The sequence below is a fragment of the Diabrotica virgifera genome, chromosome 3 (assembly GCF_917563875.1).
Source record: "Diabrotica virgifera virgifera chromosome 3, PGI_DIABVI_V3a".
NCBI lineage: Eukaryota > Metazoa > Arthropoda > Insecta > Coleoptera > Chrysomelidae > Diabrotica > Diabrotica virgifera.
Window position 1 is genome coordinate 185,194,105 of NC_065445.1, and position 20,742 is coordinate 185,214,846.

Consider the following 20,742-nt stretch of genomic DNA (forward strand, 5'->3'; position numbering starts at 1 on the left):
CTGTTTGGAATCATCCAAGAAACCTAAAAAAACTTTTTCTCCATGCACAAAAAATAATTTTAGGAAAAAAACAAAAAAAAACGTTTAAAAAATTTTTGACCACTTTTTGGTCCTGGCAACATGCAAATTTGTTAAAAGGAGTCCTTTTTAAGTAAGATTGTGCAAAAAATCCGAATTAGAATATTTTTCCTAGCGGATGCGCAGTGGCTTTCTGGACTAAATATAATACAGGCTGATTGATTAGTGGGGTAAAGCTCAATGGATCGGCTATAGTAATAGATAGCAATAAAGTTAATAACAAAAATTGTAGCCAACTTTGAGCTTCACATTACAAAATTAGTTAGAATGTTACAGGTTGTTCGATAATGCAGTGGCAGACCAAACTTATGTTTTTTTTAAATGGAACACCCTATATTTTATTATTTATTCGAAGTCCTGTTAACTTCTCCATCACAATAATATAAAGGTTTGTTATGTTATACAGGGTATTTACAAAGTTATAACCAATTTTGTATGAAAATCGTAACAAGTTCAACTCCCTGTATAAATAAAAATAAGCACAACAGCAATGGTTTATTAATACCATATATTTATATTTATTGTCAAAATTTTCAAGAATTATTTATATTGCTAATTTTCTTTATATCAAATACAGGGTGGGTCAAAACGCAAGTACATTATTTTCTCAGTAATGTTAAATAGAACACCCTGTATTTTATATCACTATTGAAAAGTAACATTACCGTAATTTTATATAACATTCCCTATGTCCAAATTTATTGGTTTTCGAGATATTTTCATTTTTCAGAGCAAATTATTTTAGGTGTTTAAATTTATCTAAATTTTAAGTAAGCCATGACTGAATTGACAAAATTGACGATTACTGATTTTATCAATCCGGTAATCAATGTAACAATGTAGCAAATAAAGAAATAAAAATAATTTATTAATAATAAAATTAACATGAAGTAAAACTCCCTAGTGTAGTTGGTATATTTAATAAAAATTCTAAAAATTTTTTAAAAATCCAAACGGATTACGTTCAAAACGTTTTCGGACTTATCAGTCCATCATCAGTGAACTCTCTGTCCTTGCTAAATAGCCACAATGCCAAACACTGGTCAAGATGTATGTTCTAACTACATGGTGAAATCTGTTAAACAATTTGGCTTACGTTGGATGCCAACGGATTAGTACTAGGTACATGATGCTCTGCTCCATTAATTAAGAGATTTTTTATTATGAATAGGTCTACATTGAACTACGTTTAGTCTGTGTCTAAACAGACTAAACGTAGTTCAATGTAGACCTATTCATAATAAAAAATCTCTTAATTAATGGAGTAGAGCATCATGTACCTAGTACTAATCCGTTGGCATCCAATGTAAGCCAAATTGTTTAAACGTAGTTCAATGTAGACCTATTCATAATAAAAAAATCTCTTAATTAATGGAGTAGAGCATCATGTACCTAGTACTAATCCGTTGGCATCCAATGTAAGCCAAATTGTTTAACAGATTTCACCATGTAGTTAGAACATACATCTTGACCAGTGTTTGGCATTGTGGCTATTTAGCAAGGACAGAGAGTTCACTGATGATGGACTGATAAGTCCGAAAACGTTTTGAACGTAATCCGTTTGGATTTTTAAAATTTTTTTAGAATTTTTATTAAATATACCAACTACACTAGGGAGTTTTACTTCATGTTAAATTTTATTTAACTAGATGGTATACAGCCAACCTTCGGGTATTATCCCGTTTTATTTTTTTATTAATAATACATTTTACAAAAAGAACAAACCACAACATGCAACATTTTTGAAACAATTAAAATATTTACAGAAATAGGGGAGTCAATATAGATTTTGACTTCGGAAAAAACCAAACGAGATAGAACTTTTTGTAATTTGATAAGAAATGTTTAATAAACAACATATTAAAAAGTTCTACCCCACAAATGGGTGCTTCATTTTTTATTAAACAAATGATCTGCGAAATTAGTTGTTTTTTTTTTAAATAAATCCGAAAATATAAATCTTAGAAAAAAGCTGACTCGGCCATTGAAAAATTCAGAAAATTTTGCAAAAAACCTTATATAAATATTTTTTTAATTAAATCTATAGGTTCCATAATTTTTTATTGATAAAGCTAAAGTCCTTCTCATAAACATGGGCGCACTGTCAGCTAGCGTTCGGCGAAGTGCACGGTTGAGTTATTTTAATATAATTCTTCAACTTATCGATCAAATGAAATTTTACAAATTGGACATGAAAGAACAAATATTAGGCTATCTTATGGCTATAATAAGAAGAAATAAAATATATAGGCATAAGTACGGTGTGGGCGGAAATTGAGACTTATATGAATTTGGTTTAAAAATGATTTAAAAATGTGTAACTAATACACTTTTTCCTATAAAACTCTCAAATTTGCACAACTTACATTTTAAAACATCTTACTAAATGATGTTTATTAAAAAAAAATCTCAAAAATTTTATGCAGATGATAACGTCTCAAAAAATGTAATTTTTGAAAACTTCGTAATTTTACAGAATTACTACCACTTTAAGACGGTATTACTCAAGTTTGAACTAGTATTTTGCAGTTTTTCGAGCTGATGTTCATTTTCCGAAATATCGCGGGGTTTGTATTTAAAATTTTAAATTTACCCCCACCCGTCTCCTTGGGGGGTCATGTTTAGTACCATTTGATAGACTTTTGAAAAATATTAAAGACATATTTTTTAGTTTTTCGATCTGACGTTCATTTCGCGAAATATTCTCTTTTTTTTGTGAAAATTTTTGACTCGCCCATTTCCTTACTTCCCGCTCAAATCGTCAGATTTTGTTAAATATACACTCTTTTGCATGTACTTGACTTACCTTATCTTAATCTGACAATTTCGAGTATTTTTAAGGATAGATTTTTTTCGGGCCCCCTTAACGAACTTCCCTGTGTTAAGAGCCAATATATATGGTAGAGGTACATATGCAGGGTACCACGTTTCTCCCCATATGATAATATGACGCGCTAGAGTAACTGCAAAATCCCCGCTTGAACTCCCCTACCATAATATTTAATTCGTCCCTATTAGAACCACCATAGACTGACAAATTAAAAAAAAAAAGATAAAAAATGCAAGTGTCAGGATTTTTTTGACCAGGAGTGTATTTTTACAAACAATGTTCACAATTAGAAGCGCTGCAGCAAGGGAATACGGAAGGAAGTAGGCATACAAGTTTGTCATAATATATCCCTTTTTTAATATAGATATATCAGTATTTAGTATGTATATAAAAACTTTACTCACCTAGCAAAACCAGAAAATTTTCGTAATTTTTTAGGACCATTTTGGAAGACCGCTTCAGCAGTTTCTGCATATCCCATACTCGGCGTTTTAGTTTTTACACACATTTTTTGTGAAGCTGATACCTACAAAATAATAATTGTATCAAATATGTAGCCTTATTAGGAATGACATAATGTTATTACTTGCAGAGTTTTAGATTTTTCTGTGATATGATAGATATACAGAAGACATTCACGCTCTATATTGGATAGTAACGTAGTAGACCAGTGGTTCAAAAATAAAATGATCTTTTCCTACTGAAAAACAAAATATCTTTTGAACCAAATGCAAATAGCATACCTTTTCCTTTTATTTAAAACGCAATATGTTCAGCGTAAAGCTATTTGTAAAATCAAGAGATACCAAACTTCTCAGATAGAGAGTAACCAGGCAGTGGTGCCCTCTGACCATGAGCAATGGTCAGGGGACACCTGACTATTACGACGTATTTTCTCGGGTTCTTCTACCTTCTACTTTGTTTTTAACTACATGTCTCTTCATACCTTATTTCTTCTGGCCATGTGTACAAAATATATTTTGGTTGATGATTGTGGTAAGCCTAGTATTGATGTCGAGTTCTTCTAATATTGAGATCGGTGCATTAAGTGCTGTGTGCTGTCCAGGGTACACGTATCATTCTGCTATATACCCACATTTCAAAGGCGTCGTTTCATACCGTCGTGAGTCTGACATTTTGATGTTCCAAATTTCTTCAGCAACGGCGACGCCCAAATGTCCTAAATCCTAGGTAGAGATGGGAAAGATAAGCGTCCGTACCAGGCGTAGTTTCGTATTCTTTCCGAACATCGTATCTCCAAATTTTTAATAAGATTGACTGTTGCTGATCTGCCATTTTGTAGGCGTCGACGTACCTCTTTGTCGCATCCACCATTTTTTGTGATAACAGTAGGTACATACTCAGAATTGAAACGGCTTACCACTTACCACGGCATTATCCTGATATGTTCCGTATTTCTGGCTGGTTATTTCTAGTTCGATCAATTGTTTAAGAGGTTACTAAAATCTAATTCCAACCTTTGAAATGTGTGTATATAGCAGAATAATACCTGTACCCTGGACAGCACACCGCAGAAATATCTCAATAATATAAGAGTAGACATCAAACCTAGGCTTACCACAATCATCAACCAAAAAATATTAAGGTATTTTGGATATATTATAGCCAGAGAAAAGAAGATAGGGAAAGATTATTAGTTGAAAGCCAAGTAGAAGGTATAAGAATACGAAGAAGATCGCCACTCGGATGGTCAGAGGTAGGGATGGCGGTTTTTGACAAAACACCGGTTTTCGGTTATACCGGTTTTTTTGCTTACGGTTTAACCTGGCGGTTATAACCGGCTAAAAAACCGGTTTTCGGTTTTTTTAATCCAATAGGTTACAATGTTACATTTACAATGCACTTTAGTTTGCGATACTCCACTCAACTCGATATCAATATGATTAAAATTAGTACTATCGAAAGAACATCAATAATCAATATCAATATAAATAAAACAGAAGTTTAAATAAAACCATGTTATTCTATCAATTATCATATTTATTTATTATTTTATTATTATATATTTATTGATTATTATTAAATATAATATATAGCGTAAGATTAATATATACATAATGCAATAATATACAATTTAACCCAACCATTTCAACTTATAAAAAATTTCCCAGACTCTTTCAAATGGGATTTAAAAAAATAATTTCAACATAAATAATTTACTTAAAAATAAATTGGATGATGCAATTTATCTTTTACTTTACTACCATCAAAAAAATTTATCATATGTATTTCTTTTAACACGTTTGTGTAATTGTATAATAGGTACATTTTAACTCATTTAATACTTCCTGTATGGGTGTATCGTTTTGAAAACGTAGGGAAATCCTTGGAGATTCGTATTCGTAATCGGTAATTCGTTATTCATAGTCAGAACATTATTTTTGGTGATCAGAAAAAGTCATTCACCCACTTTCAATGTCAAGAGTCAAGTGTGAAAAATAGATGATGTTTGCGTCTACTTCAACCAGATCACTTCCTCTGTAAATATTATGATTACAAATGCCTTTTCAATGAAATATTATAATAAAACTGATGTAGTTTGCACTTTCAGTTTGCTTCTGTATTTATAAAATAAAATTTGAATTATGGTTTTGTTTGGAATAATTACTTGAGAATAATAATTATGATTGGCATCCAAAATAATACCTAACCTAATCCTAATCCCCGTAAAAACCTAATAACCGGTTTTTACTTTAAAAAGAAAAATCCGGTTATAACCAGGACAAAAAAACAACCGGTAAAACCGGTTATTGCGAAGTAAAAAACCTGTTTTAGGTTAAAACCGGTAGGTTTTTCCCATCCCTATTCAGAGGGCACCACCAGTTACTATCTGTCTGAGGCAGCACACCACGCGAAAAGAAAGAAGAATCTATAGCAACTATACGTCGAATATCATAACGTCACCCCATCCTTGAGAAGGATGAGGGATATAGGAGGAGGAAACTTTTAAATAAAGTTCCAGACGATTTCACCCTTTGCTATATAAAAAAATTGAGGGTGTAGCTGTCAGGGGTTCATCGAAATACAGAACCTTAATACCATTATTATCCTTTAATATTATATCGTTATTATTACTTTATTACCGATTTTATATTTAAACTAAACGAGTTGATTAAGGGGGTAAGACTTAGTCGTCTCATTGGCACGTTTGGTGTTTAATTTAATTAGATAAAAAAATAATGAGGAAATGAGCTGTAGAAGATTGGGTAATTTATTTATATTTAGTATTTTACATGTAAATGTTAAAATTTCCTGCAATTATATGTGTATTGAAATAAATATTAATCTTAGAAACAAATATGGTCAGCACGTTCGTTCATGATCATGACTTCAAAACTTGCATAATTATTATTAAGTATGTGGAGGACAGGTTACTTTTTATTCCTACCAAGAACCTATAAAAACAAGAATTTGGGTATTCCCCACTTTGTTTACTATAATGCACGAATATGCAGATTTAGTCGTTTTATAACAAGAAAGCATCTTATTTTATATGGAATATCCGTCATGACTAACTTTTAATTCCGTAAACAAATCGATGGGTTTTCATATAAACGGACACCATTAATAAATATGCAACAATAAGAAGCAACATAAAAAGACTAAACGGATTCAAAATATGAATGTACTGACGACTGTTGCGAATACTTAAAAAAATCTGAACTACGAAGTAGTGATATTGATTATAGTTACTTTCGAGTACCTATTCGTTACAAATCGTTACTTTCGTATAAAGTAATCATTTACAGTATTCGTTACTTTGATTAATATGATTACGTTTGTTACTTTTGTATTTGAGTACCGGTAATCATATCTAGAATCGTATTTCTCAGTAAGTAGCTATTTTGTATAGGTATTCCGACAGGGCCGTGCGGTACATATTGTCAATATGATGCAAGTCTTCTAAATGCCGCCCCTTAAATATTATTGAAACTTAACTTTTATTTTTATTAAATTAAACTACACAAAATGAACAAAAACTGTTATTTTAAAAACAAAAAAAACTTTAAATTAAATGAAGTATGTAGATATTAACATTAAATAATATTTACAAAAATTACAATTTCACCCTTTTGACTTTAATTTTGGCAAAGATTTCATGGAATATGGTATCATTTGGGATAGATATATCACGCAATTCTTCTAGGACAGGAGATTATTTGCCTCTATATCCGATTCTTTTTCTATTGAAAGTATTGAATGAAAATTCATACACCTTCATTCCTACACCTTCCTTTATTAATAGGAAAATAAAATTCTTTAATTTGATATGGACCCCTCTCAACTAATATTTGACGTGTTTCGGAAGACATACTGAAAATATTCCATAAAGCAGCATCAGAAGGAATTTCTTGAATATCTGTTGGCAGCCACTGCTACTACTTCCCGGCTCTTGAGGAACTACTGATGTTATTATTTCTTGTTTTTCTTCCTCTCCAGAAAGAGGAGATGAATCTAAATTTTTATTTGTCAAATTGACGAAATGACGTAGACGGCTCGTCTAAACAAGACCTTTGTACCAAAAATTCTTTCATAACATTGCGCTTAATTTTCTCCCTTGTTCATCTTTCTGCATGTGTTTCTTTTTATATTGACTTCAAGACAATTTTTTTTGTTCCATACTTGTTCCATCCCCTTTACAGACTGTAATAAAACATAAATAAAAATGAAATCAGGACTGGAAGAGACAAGAATTGCAAATAATAAAATAGGATGATACGATTACAGTATTTGAATAAAGTAAATAAAACAACAAAATTTGCTTGAAACCGAACATAATACCTACATAAATAGCCTATTGAGTTTTTAATTTGTGTCTTTCTTTAACTCGTTATTGAAATGAATTTAGTAAAAAATAAAGTAATAACAAAGCGAAAGTAGTTAAATATAAATATTTCCCAAACAATTCTCTTTTAAAAAATGCAAATAAATTTCACTTACCTGATTTTTTTTTAAACACAAAACTGAATTTGAATAAATGCGAACACAACACAGTCGATTGCAACTACTGGAGAGCAACTAATATTAAATATTCAAATATTTTCAGTGAACAAACTGTCCACAATCACCGCCCTTATAATATAAAAATAATAGAGTTACCCTGTCAGCTCATAATTCCTTTGATGAGCGCTCACATAAATCCATAAATCGTATACCTCAATGTCTGAATAACAAAGAAATTATAGAAATAGATAAGCATTGTATATATAATATTTATACTTTCGGCTGACACTTGGTCCTATATAAATATTTTTAATTATTGAATGGTTCAATTTGTATTTTTAATTTACTGATTATGCCGCCCCCTTGTGATGCCGCCTGATGCGACTGCCTCACCGCATCATAGCACCGCACGGCCCTGTATTCCGATATAACAACGACCTTTACCGATCTGTTTAAGGGATAAAAATGATTTGATTACTATGATTACTTTTGTTACTTTTGTATTTGAGTACCGATAATCATATCGAGAATCGTATTTCTCAGTAGGTAGGTTTGTATAGGTATTCCGATATAACAACGACCTTCACCAATCTGTTTTTAAAGGATAAAAATGATTTGATTACTATGATTACTTTTGTTACTTTTGTATTTGAGTACCGGTAATCATATCGAGAACCGTATTTCTCAGTAGGTAGGTATTTTGTATAGATATTCCGATATAATAACGACCTTCACGAAGTACGAAGTAATAAGAGTAATCAAAGTAATCAAAGTAGATACAATAGTTGTTACTCGCTCTGTTACGATTGGTACGAAGTAATCAGAGTAATCAAAGTAATCAAAGTAGATATAATAGTCGTTACTCGCTCTGATACGATTGGTACGAAGTAATCAGAGTAATTAAAGTAATCAAAGTAAGTAGATACAATAATCGTTACTCGCTCTAATACGATTGGTATGAAGTAACGAAGTAATCAGAGTAATCAAAGTAACTATTTGCCTCTCTGTGTAGTAATCATTACTTTCGGTATTCGTAAGTAACGAGTACTTTGTAACGAATAGTTACTTTTTCAACATCACTACTACGAAGAAGTATTAACACATGAATAATATCTTCTGCGCTATACGGGGTTGAACAACTTCTTCTTCTTCTATTACTTCATGGAGATCTTTAAATCCGTTTAATTCTGAAGCTGCCTCTGGTTAATTTCCTGGGAAGTAGATTTGCCAACTATCCCTCCATATTTTAGGTGGTCTTCCGGGGGTCTTGAACCGGGCGGGTTGTTTTCTAGAGCAATTTTCGGGAGTCTATTCTCATCCATTCGTCTTACATCGTTGTACCATATCCTCTTGCGCTGCCTTCCCCATCTTACAATATCTTAAATTTTGCATTGCTTTCTAATGTTTATATTTCTCACCCTGTTTCTTCTCCTTTTCCCCACTATTGTTCTTAGGGTTTTCATTTCGACAACCCTTAACAGCTGTTTCGTTTTGTTGGTGTCTTCGCGCACTTCTGTGCCATCTGTCATGATCGGTCGTGTGCAGTGTGCAACTCTAGTAGATTCTAATTTCACTATCTGTGCGCATATACGGATTTGACCAGACTATCTCCCGCAGTAGGGATGGCGGTTTTTTACAAAACACCGGTTTTCGGTTGTACCGTTTTTTTCTACTTGCGGTTTAACCTGGCGGTTATAACCGATCAATAAAACCGGTTATTCCAAAAACCGGTGTTTGGATTTTTAAGCAATAGCCAATAACCATTAGGTTACAAAGTTACGTGTACATTGCACTTTAGTGCAAGATACTTCATTCGAATCGGTATCAATATTATCTATATCAATACTATTAAAAGAATATATCATAATATACAAAATGTTCAGTATGACTTTTAGCAGGGCATATCTGGATTCATTTCTCATAATGTGTCTGAACTATTGTAGCTTTCGGCATTTGATTGTGGTCTCGGTTATTCTTCATTTTTCTTAGGACCTCCTCATTTACGACTCGTCAGTCCACGAGATCTTAAGTATTTTGCGATCAAGCAACATCTCAAATGCTTTCAATGTTTTGCATATATCTTCGTTCAAGATCAATGATTCAACACCGTAAAAAGGACAGAAAAGACGTAACATCGTCTCATTTTTTTTATATCGAGAGCGAGGTTGTAGCTCTTGAAGAAGGCACTCATCCGTTTGAAGGTAGATCTACCTTTTCCAATAAGAGCTCTTATATCCTGGTTGTTTGTCCATTCTTCATTCGTTATGGTACCGTCATAGTTGTTTATCACCCTTATTACTGGGGTTTGGTTGATGTAGATTTGACCTTCTGTTATCTTTTTCGTTCTAATTATCATGAGATTTGTGCTCTATATTTACAATATTTTACAATTTTGGCACACTGATAAAAAGACAGTCGATCTATACTATCGATCTAATCCGTGTTTATTTTCCAGCCAATACTACGTTTGAAGAATAATATATGTACTAGTTGTCTAGCTTATAGAGATACTTTTATATCAGCTTATAGAGGTTTGTGTGTAAATATATAAGGGTGGAATAATATAAAATATATGAACCCCATAATACCGGGTGTCCACTTATATTTTCCCCCATTTTAACTGCCTATAACTTCTAAACAGCTCAAGATAGAAATATGCGGTTTTCGCTGAAATGTTTTATTTTAGTAAAAGTTTTGTCTGAATGGATTGAATTTTTTATATCGCTTTCAAATACGAAAAAAAATGGCGGATTTTTGAAAAAAAACGTTGTTGACTTTTTTTTAATGGAAAACCCAGTATATTTTTTTGTAAATTGAAAGAAAGGTCATTCGCCTATCCAGCGATATAAAGTTTTTCAAAATCGGTTGTCAAATCACTGAGTAATTTGTTTTTAAAATGATGGGTGCAACGTGGATATCACATACCTAAATAACATAACTGAGCAAAATGATATTATATTATGTGATTTCCACATTGCATCTCTCATTTTAAAAATTAATTGCTCAATCATTTCGCAACCGATTTTAAAAAATTTTATATCGCTGAATAGGTAAATTACCGTTTTTTCAAGATACAAAAAATATACTGGGTGTTTTAATAAAAAAAGTCAACAACGTTTTTTTTTCAAATTTCGCCATTTTTTATTTAAAAGCGATACAAAAATGGTCACTAACCTAAAAACTTGAAAACACGGTCATTTATCTATCCAACGATATAAAATTTTTTAAAATCAGTTATCAAATGACTGAGAAATTAATTTTTAAAAAGAGAGATGCAATGTGGAAATCACATAACTTGGTTAGTTATGTTATTTAGGTATGTGATATCCACGTTGCACCTCTCATTTTAAAAATTAATTACTCAGTGATTTGACAACCGATTTTGAAAACCTTTATATCGCTAGATAGGTGAATGACCTTTCTTTCAATTTACAAAAAAATATACTGTTTGTTCCATTAAAAAAAAGTTAACAACGTTTTTTTAAAAAATCCGCCATATTTTATTTTGTATTTCAACGCGATATAAAAAATTCAATCCATTCAGACAAAACTTTTACAAAAACAAAAAATTTCAGTGAAAACCGCATATTTTTATCTTGAGCCGTTTAGAAGTTATAGGCAGTTAAAATGGGGGAAAATATAAGTGGACCGGTATATAAAAAAAAACTTCCTCATTTTTTCTCTGAACTGATTATTTTTTCCAGAGGTAACTTATTCGGTTTTTCACCGGTTATTACGTTAAAAATAAAAAACCGGTTATAACCGGGACAAGAAAACAACCGAAAAACAGATTATTCCAGAGTAAAAAAACAGGTTTTAGGTTATAACCGGTAGGTTTTTCCCATCCCTATCCCGCAGACATCCTGACAATGCAGATGCTTCGTTGATCTGACTCCCCAGGTCTTTTACTGGGACGTGGGTGCTTGATATAATATATGCCCAGATATCTGAATTGCATCACCTATTCTATGGGGTTGTTCTCATCCACTAACTTACATCTGAGCGGATCTTTTGCTATTGTCATACATTTAGTTTTGTTGGTAGAAATATTCATGTTTAGTTCATGTTAGTTAGCTTTTCATGTCCTCTTGATTTTTCCCCGTTCCGGGGAGAAGATCAAGAGGAAGATCACCAACTAGATGGTCTGACCAAATAAAGAATTCAGCTGGAAACTCATTCTGCGAAGCTCTTAGAGCAGCTGAAGATAGAGACCAATGGAGAAACATTGTTAGGAATATTGGAAGAAATCACGATCCTCAGTAATGGGGAAACGACAGGAGAGAGAGAGAGTTAGCTTTTGTTGCCCATTCTATATCCGAGAGATTAAGAGATATTAGGAGCTTTGTTTATAATTTTGCCAATGAGTCTAAACAATAAAGGGCTTAAATTTTCGCCTTGTCTAATGCCTCCCGGTGTTAGAATATTTTCAGTGAATTGTTCTCCCGCTCTAACTTTGGATACGTTGTTGTTATTTAGGTTATGCACTATTTTTTGTATGCTGGTCGGTGTTTTATTTTCTATTAATATATTTACAATGTCTCCCAGGCGAACCCTATCAAACGCCTTCGTTAGATCAATAAAGCAAATATACGCTGGCATGCCGAAATCTATAGCTTTTTCTTTTACAACAACAAGTACTTTTACAACAACTTCAAGTAATATAATATTTGAAGTACCGTCGACGGAAATAGGAGTATAGGAAGAAAGAACAGTACAGTGTTTCCCAAAATATTTATATTCCGAAGATCAAGAGGACGATCACCAACTAGATGGTCTGACCAAATAAAGAATTCAGCTGGAAACTCATTCTGCGAAGCTCTTAGAGCAGCTGAAGATAGAGACCAATGGAGAAACATTGTTAGGAATATTGGAAGAAATCACGATCCTCAGTAATAGGGAAACGACAGGAGAGAGAGAGAGTTAGCTTTTGTTGCCCATTCTATATCCGAGAGATTAAGAGATATGAGGAGCTTTGTTTATAATTTTGCCAATGAGTCTAAACAATAAAGGGCTTAAATTTTCGCCTTGTCTAATGCCTCCCGGTGTTAGAATATTTTCAGTGAATTGTTCTCCCGCTCTAACTTTGGATACGTTGTTGTTATTTAGGTTATGCACTATTTTTTGTATGCTGGTCGGTGTTTTATTTTCTATTAATATATTTACAATGTCTCCCAGGCGAACCCTATCAAACGCCTTCGTTAGATCAATAAAGCAAATATACGCTGGCATGCCGAAATCTATAGCTTTTTCTTTTACAACAACAAGTACTTTTACAACAACTTCAAGTAATATAATATTTGAAGTACCGTCGACGGAAATAGGAGTATAGGAAGAAAGAACAGTACAGTGTTTCCCAAAATATTTATATTCCTTAATATTTCTGTATTTTACGTAATTTACGTAATCAGTTTGATTTTGCGTTAAGTTTATAAATTTTATTGTATCTAGCGTTTCTGTCAGTGGTGTCTTTCATAGTAAAATCAATAATTACCTATCTTCGGAATAATCTAAATCTTAACCACTGACGTGCGGTATGCTATACCGCACCGAAAATATAATTTTTGTAAAACGTGTTTTGTAAAAGATTCCTAGGACACCATCATCGTGTACACTTAGGACACATGTACCTAGAAGTGCTGTGTACTTGTACTTGCTCTCAAATGCTGCAGTTTTAGGATGGTTTAGTCTTTGAGCTACGTTTACGTAAAGTTTTCTTGCGGTATCACATACCGCACGTCAGTGTTTACGTTTCTATAGTTAAAAGCAGTCTAAGTCTAGTGCATTCTTTCGCTATTACAATAGCAGCAAATTCATCCAGTTGTTCTATGTAACTGTTATCAATATTATTTTACTATTTTCAGTTACCACTACTAAAGTTTTTTTTTGTAATTCTGTTTATAAAGGATTTTGTAAGAACCTTCACCGATTTCTTAATATTATGCATGCGCTCATAATTTTCTTGAAAAAAAGTTTATTTTATTAGGAACAGTATTTTATTCTACAGCAGTGTCAAAAATTATTCCGTAGTTGATGCAAAAAACAAATACAGTGATATAAGACAAATTCATATTGAAAAACGAGGAGAATAGGCAATGCCACGACATACCGCATGTCAGAGTCTACGTCCTGAAACATCCACGTCATAATAGTCCAAGAGGCAGCGCTGAAAAATTTCTCTGAATTTACTAAAGCTAGTTATTTCACAATTGATTACTGTGATTGTGTAGAGAAACATACTGCGGTCGGTCAAGCGAAACGTAGAACAGGTGGTACTGACAGCTTGTCAAAGTTGCTTACCTGCGGAGGTAATTAAATCCATTTACTAAGGTTGAAAATCAGTACACACATCCTAAATTGAATATAAATAAAAGTTATTATAGTCGGTCAGGTGTATGACGGGACAGAGCCGGTCGGTCGGCCCCAATGAATGTACATTGTTATTCACTATATTTTAACCCGCCTCTAAACTGCTTTATTTACAGAATTACAAAAAAAAATGTAAAATACAAAACTTATTCAATTTTTAAATCATGATTTTCTGACATATATATCGTACTAGTGACGTCATCCATCTGGGCGTGATGACGTAATCGACTATTTTTTTAAATGAGAATAGAGGTCACGTGCTAGCTCATTTGAAAGGTTATTCAATTCCCTATTCAGTAATATAAACACTAACATGATTGTTTATACATGGTGTCCGAAAAAAAAAAATTAAATTAAATTAATTGTTTAATTAATAATTCAAAATAATTTTTTGGACACCCTGTATAAATAATGATCTTAATGTTTATATTACTGCATAGAGAATTGAATAAACTTTCAAATGAGCTAGCACACGACCCCTATTCTCATTTAAAAATATAGTCGATTACGTCATCACGCCCAGATGGATGACGTCACTAGTACAATATATATGTCAAAAAATCATAATTAAAAAAACCAATAACTTTTGTATTATACATTTCTTTCTAATTCTGTAAATAAAGCAGTTTACAAGGGGGTCAAAATATAGTTAATAACCCCGTATATTCATTGGGGCCGACCGACCGGCTCTGTCCCATCATACAGCTGACCGACTATAATAACTTTTATTTATATTCAATTTAGAATGTGTGTACTGATTTTCAGCCTTAGTAAATGGATTTAATTACCTCCGCAGGTACGCAACTTTGACAAGCTCTCAGTACCACCTGTTCTACGTTTCGCTTGACCGACCGTAGTATGTTTCTCTACACAATCACTGTAATCAACTGTGAACAAACTCATCATCATCAACCCGTACGCGTCCACTGCTGGACATAGGTCTCCCTCAGCTCTTTCCATCTTTCTCTGTTTTGTGCGGCTTGCATCCAGTTGCCGACAATACGTTTCAGATCGTCAGCCCATCTGGTTGGTGGTCGTCCTCTGCTCCGTAGTGCTTCTTCTCGTGGCCTCCACTCGACAATACGTTTTGTCCATCGGTTGTCTGACAATCTGGCGACGTGTCCTGCCCAATTCCACTTGAGCGACGCGATTCTTTCGACGGCGTCCGCTGTTTTTGTTCTACGACGTATTTCTTCGTTTGGGATTCGGTCCCTCAGGGAGACACCCAACATCTGGCGCTCCATAGCCCTTTGAGTTATGCGAATCTTGTTCACTACCTTTTTTGTGAGTGTTAATGTTTCCGCTCCATAAGTGAGTACAGGCAATACACACTGGTCAAAGATTTTCCTTTTCAGGCATATGGGTAAGTCCGATTTAAATACATAGCTCAGTTTACCAAACGCTGCCCAGGCTAATCCTATGCGACGTGGGAGCTCGCACGTCTGGTTATCTCTTCCCAATCGAATTTCATGTCCCAAGTACTTATACGCAAACTAGCTTTAGTAAATTCAGAGAGATTTCTCGGCGCTGCCTCTCCGTCTATAAGTAGTTAAGGGTTAATAAGGATACAGTTTAGGAAAACCAATATAAGTTTTCAAACAAATCTGATTTTGTAATATAACAAATTTAATATTTTTTGGATAATCGAACTACGGTACCTGATTATAGTTTTTTATAGAATTTTGTTTTGTTATCACTAAAATATAACAAAATTTTGATTTTTTTATAGAATTCCTTTTAAATTAAATATACCACTTACCAAAATGTGTACTGTATGGGTACATAGGAAACCAACGAAAAGTGTTCCAAAAAATCCTACAGCTAATCCAGCAGCTTTAAAAGCCCTTGGCATAGCCAAAATTCCAGTTCCAAGAGAGCTTTTGACCAGATGGATAAAAGCTCCACTAAACCTAAAGGGAAAAAAAAAGGAATTAAAACTTTGTTTATCAAATTTTATTAGAAAATACACATGCAATAAAGCTTCCATTCCCAGGAATAAGGGTATAGACGTGAGGTTTAAGGGGTTAGGCGCAAAAGCTGGGTCTAATTATATTTAAATGCATTCATTTTTTTCAAATTCTGAGAAAAGTAATAGGTATTTTTGAAAAATTTAAACGCAGAATGAAAGATTATATATTACCGAGGGCAAAAAGTTCCTGAAGACTTCTAAAATGTTTATTTTAGTAAGTTACATGGGTGAAAAAAATAGAAAAAATTTAGTGTGATTTTTAATTTTAAATATTTCATTCAAAAGAAACTTTTTATTTATTCTAAGGGACTTTTGGCCCTCAGTAATAATGTAATCGTTCTTTCTACGTTTAAGCTTTTCAAAAATATTTATTAGTTCTTTTCAGGATTCGTAAAAAAAATGAATACATTTAAATAGCATTGGACCAATGTTTTGCGCCTACCCCCTTGAGCTATTTACAAATAAAATATATCCCAAGATAAACTCTGTTTTATGTTATAAAGTTCGTCAGTTTAAAACACTTAGTTAATAAAAATGGTTCGTATAATTATTAATAGTAATTAAGAGCATGGTTAACAAAAGTTTATAATAGATAAATAAAAGAATTTAATAGTGGTTTATTTTTATGATGGTTTATAACTTATTGTCTCTCATCTAAACAGAGATAATATCACAATAATTGTTGAAATAAGGTATAAAATCAAGACCTTAACAAAACATGGCGGTATAGTGTTATTTCATAACCATTATACTTATGGTACGGGAGACCAAGCGGGGATATTTGCAGTTACTCGAGCGCGTCAGATTATCACATGGGGAGAAACCTTGTACTCTGTAAATGTACCTCTACCATATATTGGCTCTTAATACAGGGGAGTTCGTCAAGGGGGGTCCGAAAAATCTATCCTTAGAAAAACCCGGAATCGTTAGATTAAGATAAGGTAAGTTAAGTACATGCAAAAGAGTGTCTATTTAAAAAATATGACGATTTGAGCGGAGCATAAGAAAATGGGTGTCACAAAGTTTCACAAAAAAAAAAACGAATATTTCGTGAAATGAACGTCAGATCGAAAAACTAAAAAATAGGTGTTCCATATTTTTCAAAAATCTATAGAGTAATACCAAACACGACCCGCATGGAGAGGGGTGGGGGTAAATTTAAAATTTTAAATACGAACCCCATGACATTTCGCATGAATATCATGAGCATGAATCGAACAACTGCAAAGTATGCGTATTCAATATTTTTAAAAAATCTATCGAATGGCAGTTAACACCACTCCTCACGGAGCTGGGGTGGGGGTTACTTTAAAATCTTAAATAGGAGTCCCCAATTTTTATTGCAGATATGGATTTTTTACATAAAAATAAGTAACTTTTATTCGAGATATTTTTTCGAATAATGAATAGATGGCGCTTTAATCGGAAAAAAATGATTGTTGGAAATGGAAAATGAAATTAAAAAATAGAAAGTCCCCCACTATATGGAAAATGTTACTAAACTTTTTTTGGTCTTAGGACCTACTCTTCACAACGTAATCGGTCTCCACAATGCACGAGTAACTGCAAATTTAGCATACTTTCCTCCCCTCCTATTATGTATACTTCTGGTTGTTATATTTATCTACTTTCATGCAGCTTGTAGTCTACAAGAAGGCTTACGATTGAATAAATAGAGAACATATGTGTGCACTGTGCACAAAGCACTAAAAAACCTCAACAAGCTGATAAGCTTAGTTGAACTGACGATAGACAAAACAAGAAGTGAGATAGTCTGTAAAGCAGTCTTTAAAAACTTTGAAATTAAATAAGCATCTGGTAATGTGATCATCTGTCATGTCTAATTTAATCATTATCATCAGTGGCATTACAGCTCTTTATGATCCAAAGGCTTTTTCAGAATAACCCTCCGTTCACCCCTGTACTTAACAACTCTTCTCCTTAGAATCGCCCTCTAAGTTGTCTTGATACCTAAGTCTCGGTCTTTCTCTGGTTTATCTCTGGTGTTATCGTGACCTTCTTCGAGCAAATACTTTTCTAACTGTTGCACTTTCCGCTCGCCTGATTACATAGGTACCCTTCTGATCTAAGGCTATCTTAATGAGTTTTACAATGTCATGTTCCCTGAAACTTCTATGGAACTGAAAGTTGCATCACCAACGTTACAGACCTTACTCTTTTATTCCTTCATATATTCTTCTAAGAATTTTTTACTTGAAACGTTTAAGCATTTCATAGTCCTTCTGTGTAATTGACCATGTTTTGCTCCATATTATGTGGTCACTGACCTTATTAGTGTTTTATAGACGGCCACTTTAATTTTTATGGGTAATTTTGAGGTCATCTGTATCCTCAAGCCATAGGAACACTTATTGGCAGACTTTTTTTTTCATTTTTTCATATTCTTTTTTTCATTCTTCCCACTCTTCTAGGTTTCTGGTTGCTTGAGACAGTATAACACATATATTTAAGCAGTTATATTTAGTTCCATTTTCTGTGTAGATGCCCTTAACCACTGAACTGTATCGGTAAGAGTCTCTGTGGACATAGCGTGTTGTCTAATTTAGTATTGGAAAAATACTCAAAAATGTACCTTAAATAAACATATATAGGGACTGATACAAAAATGAACATTAAACTATATTTTTCGCAGACAGTTTTTTTTCGTAACAGTAATGACAAAACCAAAAAAGTGTATTGAGAACAATTACCAAAAATTAATAAAAGAAGCAAAACGTTTTGGACTAAAAATAAATGAAAAAAAGACAATATTTGTGATAATCTGTTATATTCAAGAAGATAAAAAGAAGAATATATAACGGTACAAGCCAATGAAGAATGACCATATATAATGCCAGATTTTAGAAATTTATCTACTATAAAAGTAATGGAACATGCATATGAAGATAAAGAATAGAAACCACAATTAAAAAATTAACCAAAAGTATGATGTACTAAAATCCCCAATAACATCAAAATGTGTAAAAATAACAAAAGAGAAAATAATATAAGACATTTAAAAGGTTATAAAAGGCTGCAAAAAAAAAAAACAGAAAGATGGGAGAGGAAAATTCTAAGATCAATTTGCGGAAGATTTAACACACCAATACTCGTAAGATGAAGATAAAGAAAACAAATGAAATAGAGAATGTGGAAAAATCCCCTTACGAATAACTCACACATCCACTATTTCTGGCTGGGAAAAATTTTTCGAATAGAATCAAAGATCCAAACACCAGTTCTTAGAAATGTGTTTCGCCCTCTTCAACCTCCGTGGGCTCATCGGTAAATATGAGAGGTTGAATATCTTTAGACACATTCCATCAAAAAACAACATCCGAGACATAGACATAACAGGAGCGTAAATCTACGCCCAACCTGAAAATGTCAGTCTCAAGTTTTAATTCCCTAATTACTTTAGAGTAAGTAAGATAATGTTTATGAAAAAACAAAAGATGTAGATCTTTGAAACACACTCAGTGATCAAAAGATCCACAGGTACTGGTTTAACGACCACTCGTACGAAATCAAACAAATGAAATAGAGAATGTGGAAAAATCCCCTTACGAATAACTCACACATCCACTATTTCTGGCTGGGAAAAATTTTTCGAATAGAATCAAAGATCCAAACACCAGTTCTTAGAAATGTGTTTCGCCCTCTTCAACCTCCGTGGGCTCATCGGTAAAGATGAGAGGTTGAATATCTTTAGACACATTCCATCAAAAAACAACATCCGAGACATAGACATAACAGGAGCGTAAATCTACGCCCAACCTGAAAATGTCAGTCTCAAGTTTTAATTCCCTAATTACTTTAGAGTAAGTAAGATAATGTGTATGAAAAAACAAAAGATGTAGATCTTTGAAACACACTCAGTGATCAAAAGATCCACAGGTACTGGTTTAACGACCACTCGTACGAAATCAAACAAATGAAATAGAGAATGTGGAAAAATCCCCTTACGAATAACTCACACATCCACTATTTCTGGCTGGGAAAAATTTTTCGAATAGAATCAAAGATCCAAACACCAGTTCTTAGAAATGTGTTTCGCCCTCTTCAACCTCCGTGGGCTCATCGGTAAAGATGAGAGGTTGAATATCTTTAGACACATTCCATCAAAAAACAACATCCGAGACATAGACATAACAGGAGCGTAAATCTACGCCCAACCTGAAAATGTCAGTCTCAAGTTTTAATTCCCTAATTACTTTAGAGTAAGTAAGATAATGTGTATGAAAAAACAAAAGATGTAGATCTTTGAAACACACTCAGTGATCAAAAGATCCACAGGTACTGGTTTAACGACCACTCGTACGAAATCAAACAAATGAAATAGAGAATGTGGAAAAATCCCCTTACGAATAACTCACACATCCACTATTTCTGGCTGGGAAAAATTTTTCGAATAGAATCAAAGATCCAAACACCAGTTCTTAGAAATGTGTTTCGCCCTCTTCAACCTCCGTGGGCTCATCGGTAAAGATGAGAGGTTGAATATCTTTAGACACATTCCATCAAAAAACAACAT

General features: G+C 33.1%; 1 protein-coding gene across 2 annotated transcripts in view; it reads right to left on the reverse strand.

Annotated features, from left to right (window-relative positions):
* Positions 1-20,742, reverse strand: part of LOC114328095 (proton-coupled amino acid transporter-like protein pathetic) — a 148,735-nt gene that overhangs the window by 31,742 nt on the left and 96,251 nt on the right. For both annotated transcript variants that reach the window (XM_050645741.1, XM_028276859.2), the window contains 2 exons: positions 15,999-16,149; positions 3,313-3,434 (listed from right to left, as the gene is read on the reverse strand). In XM_050645741.1, the coding sequence (XP_050501698.1) occupies positions 3,313-3,434; positions 15,999-16,149 (273 nt within the window). The remainder of the gene's footprint in view (positions 1-3,312; positions 3,435-15,998; positions 16,150-20,742) is intronic.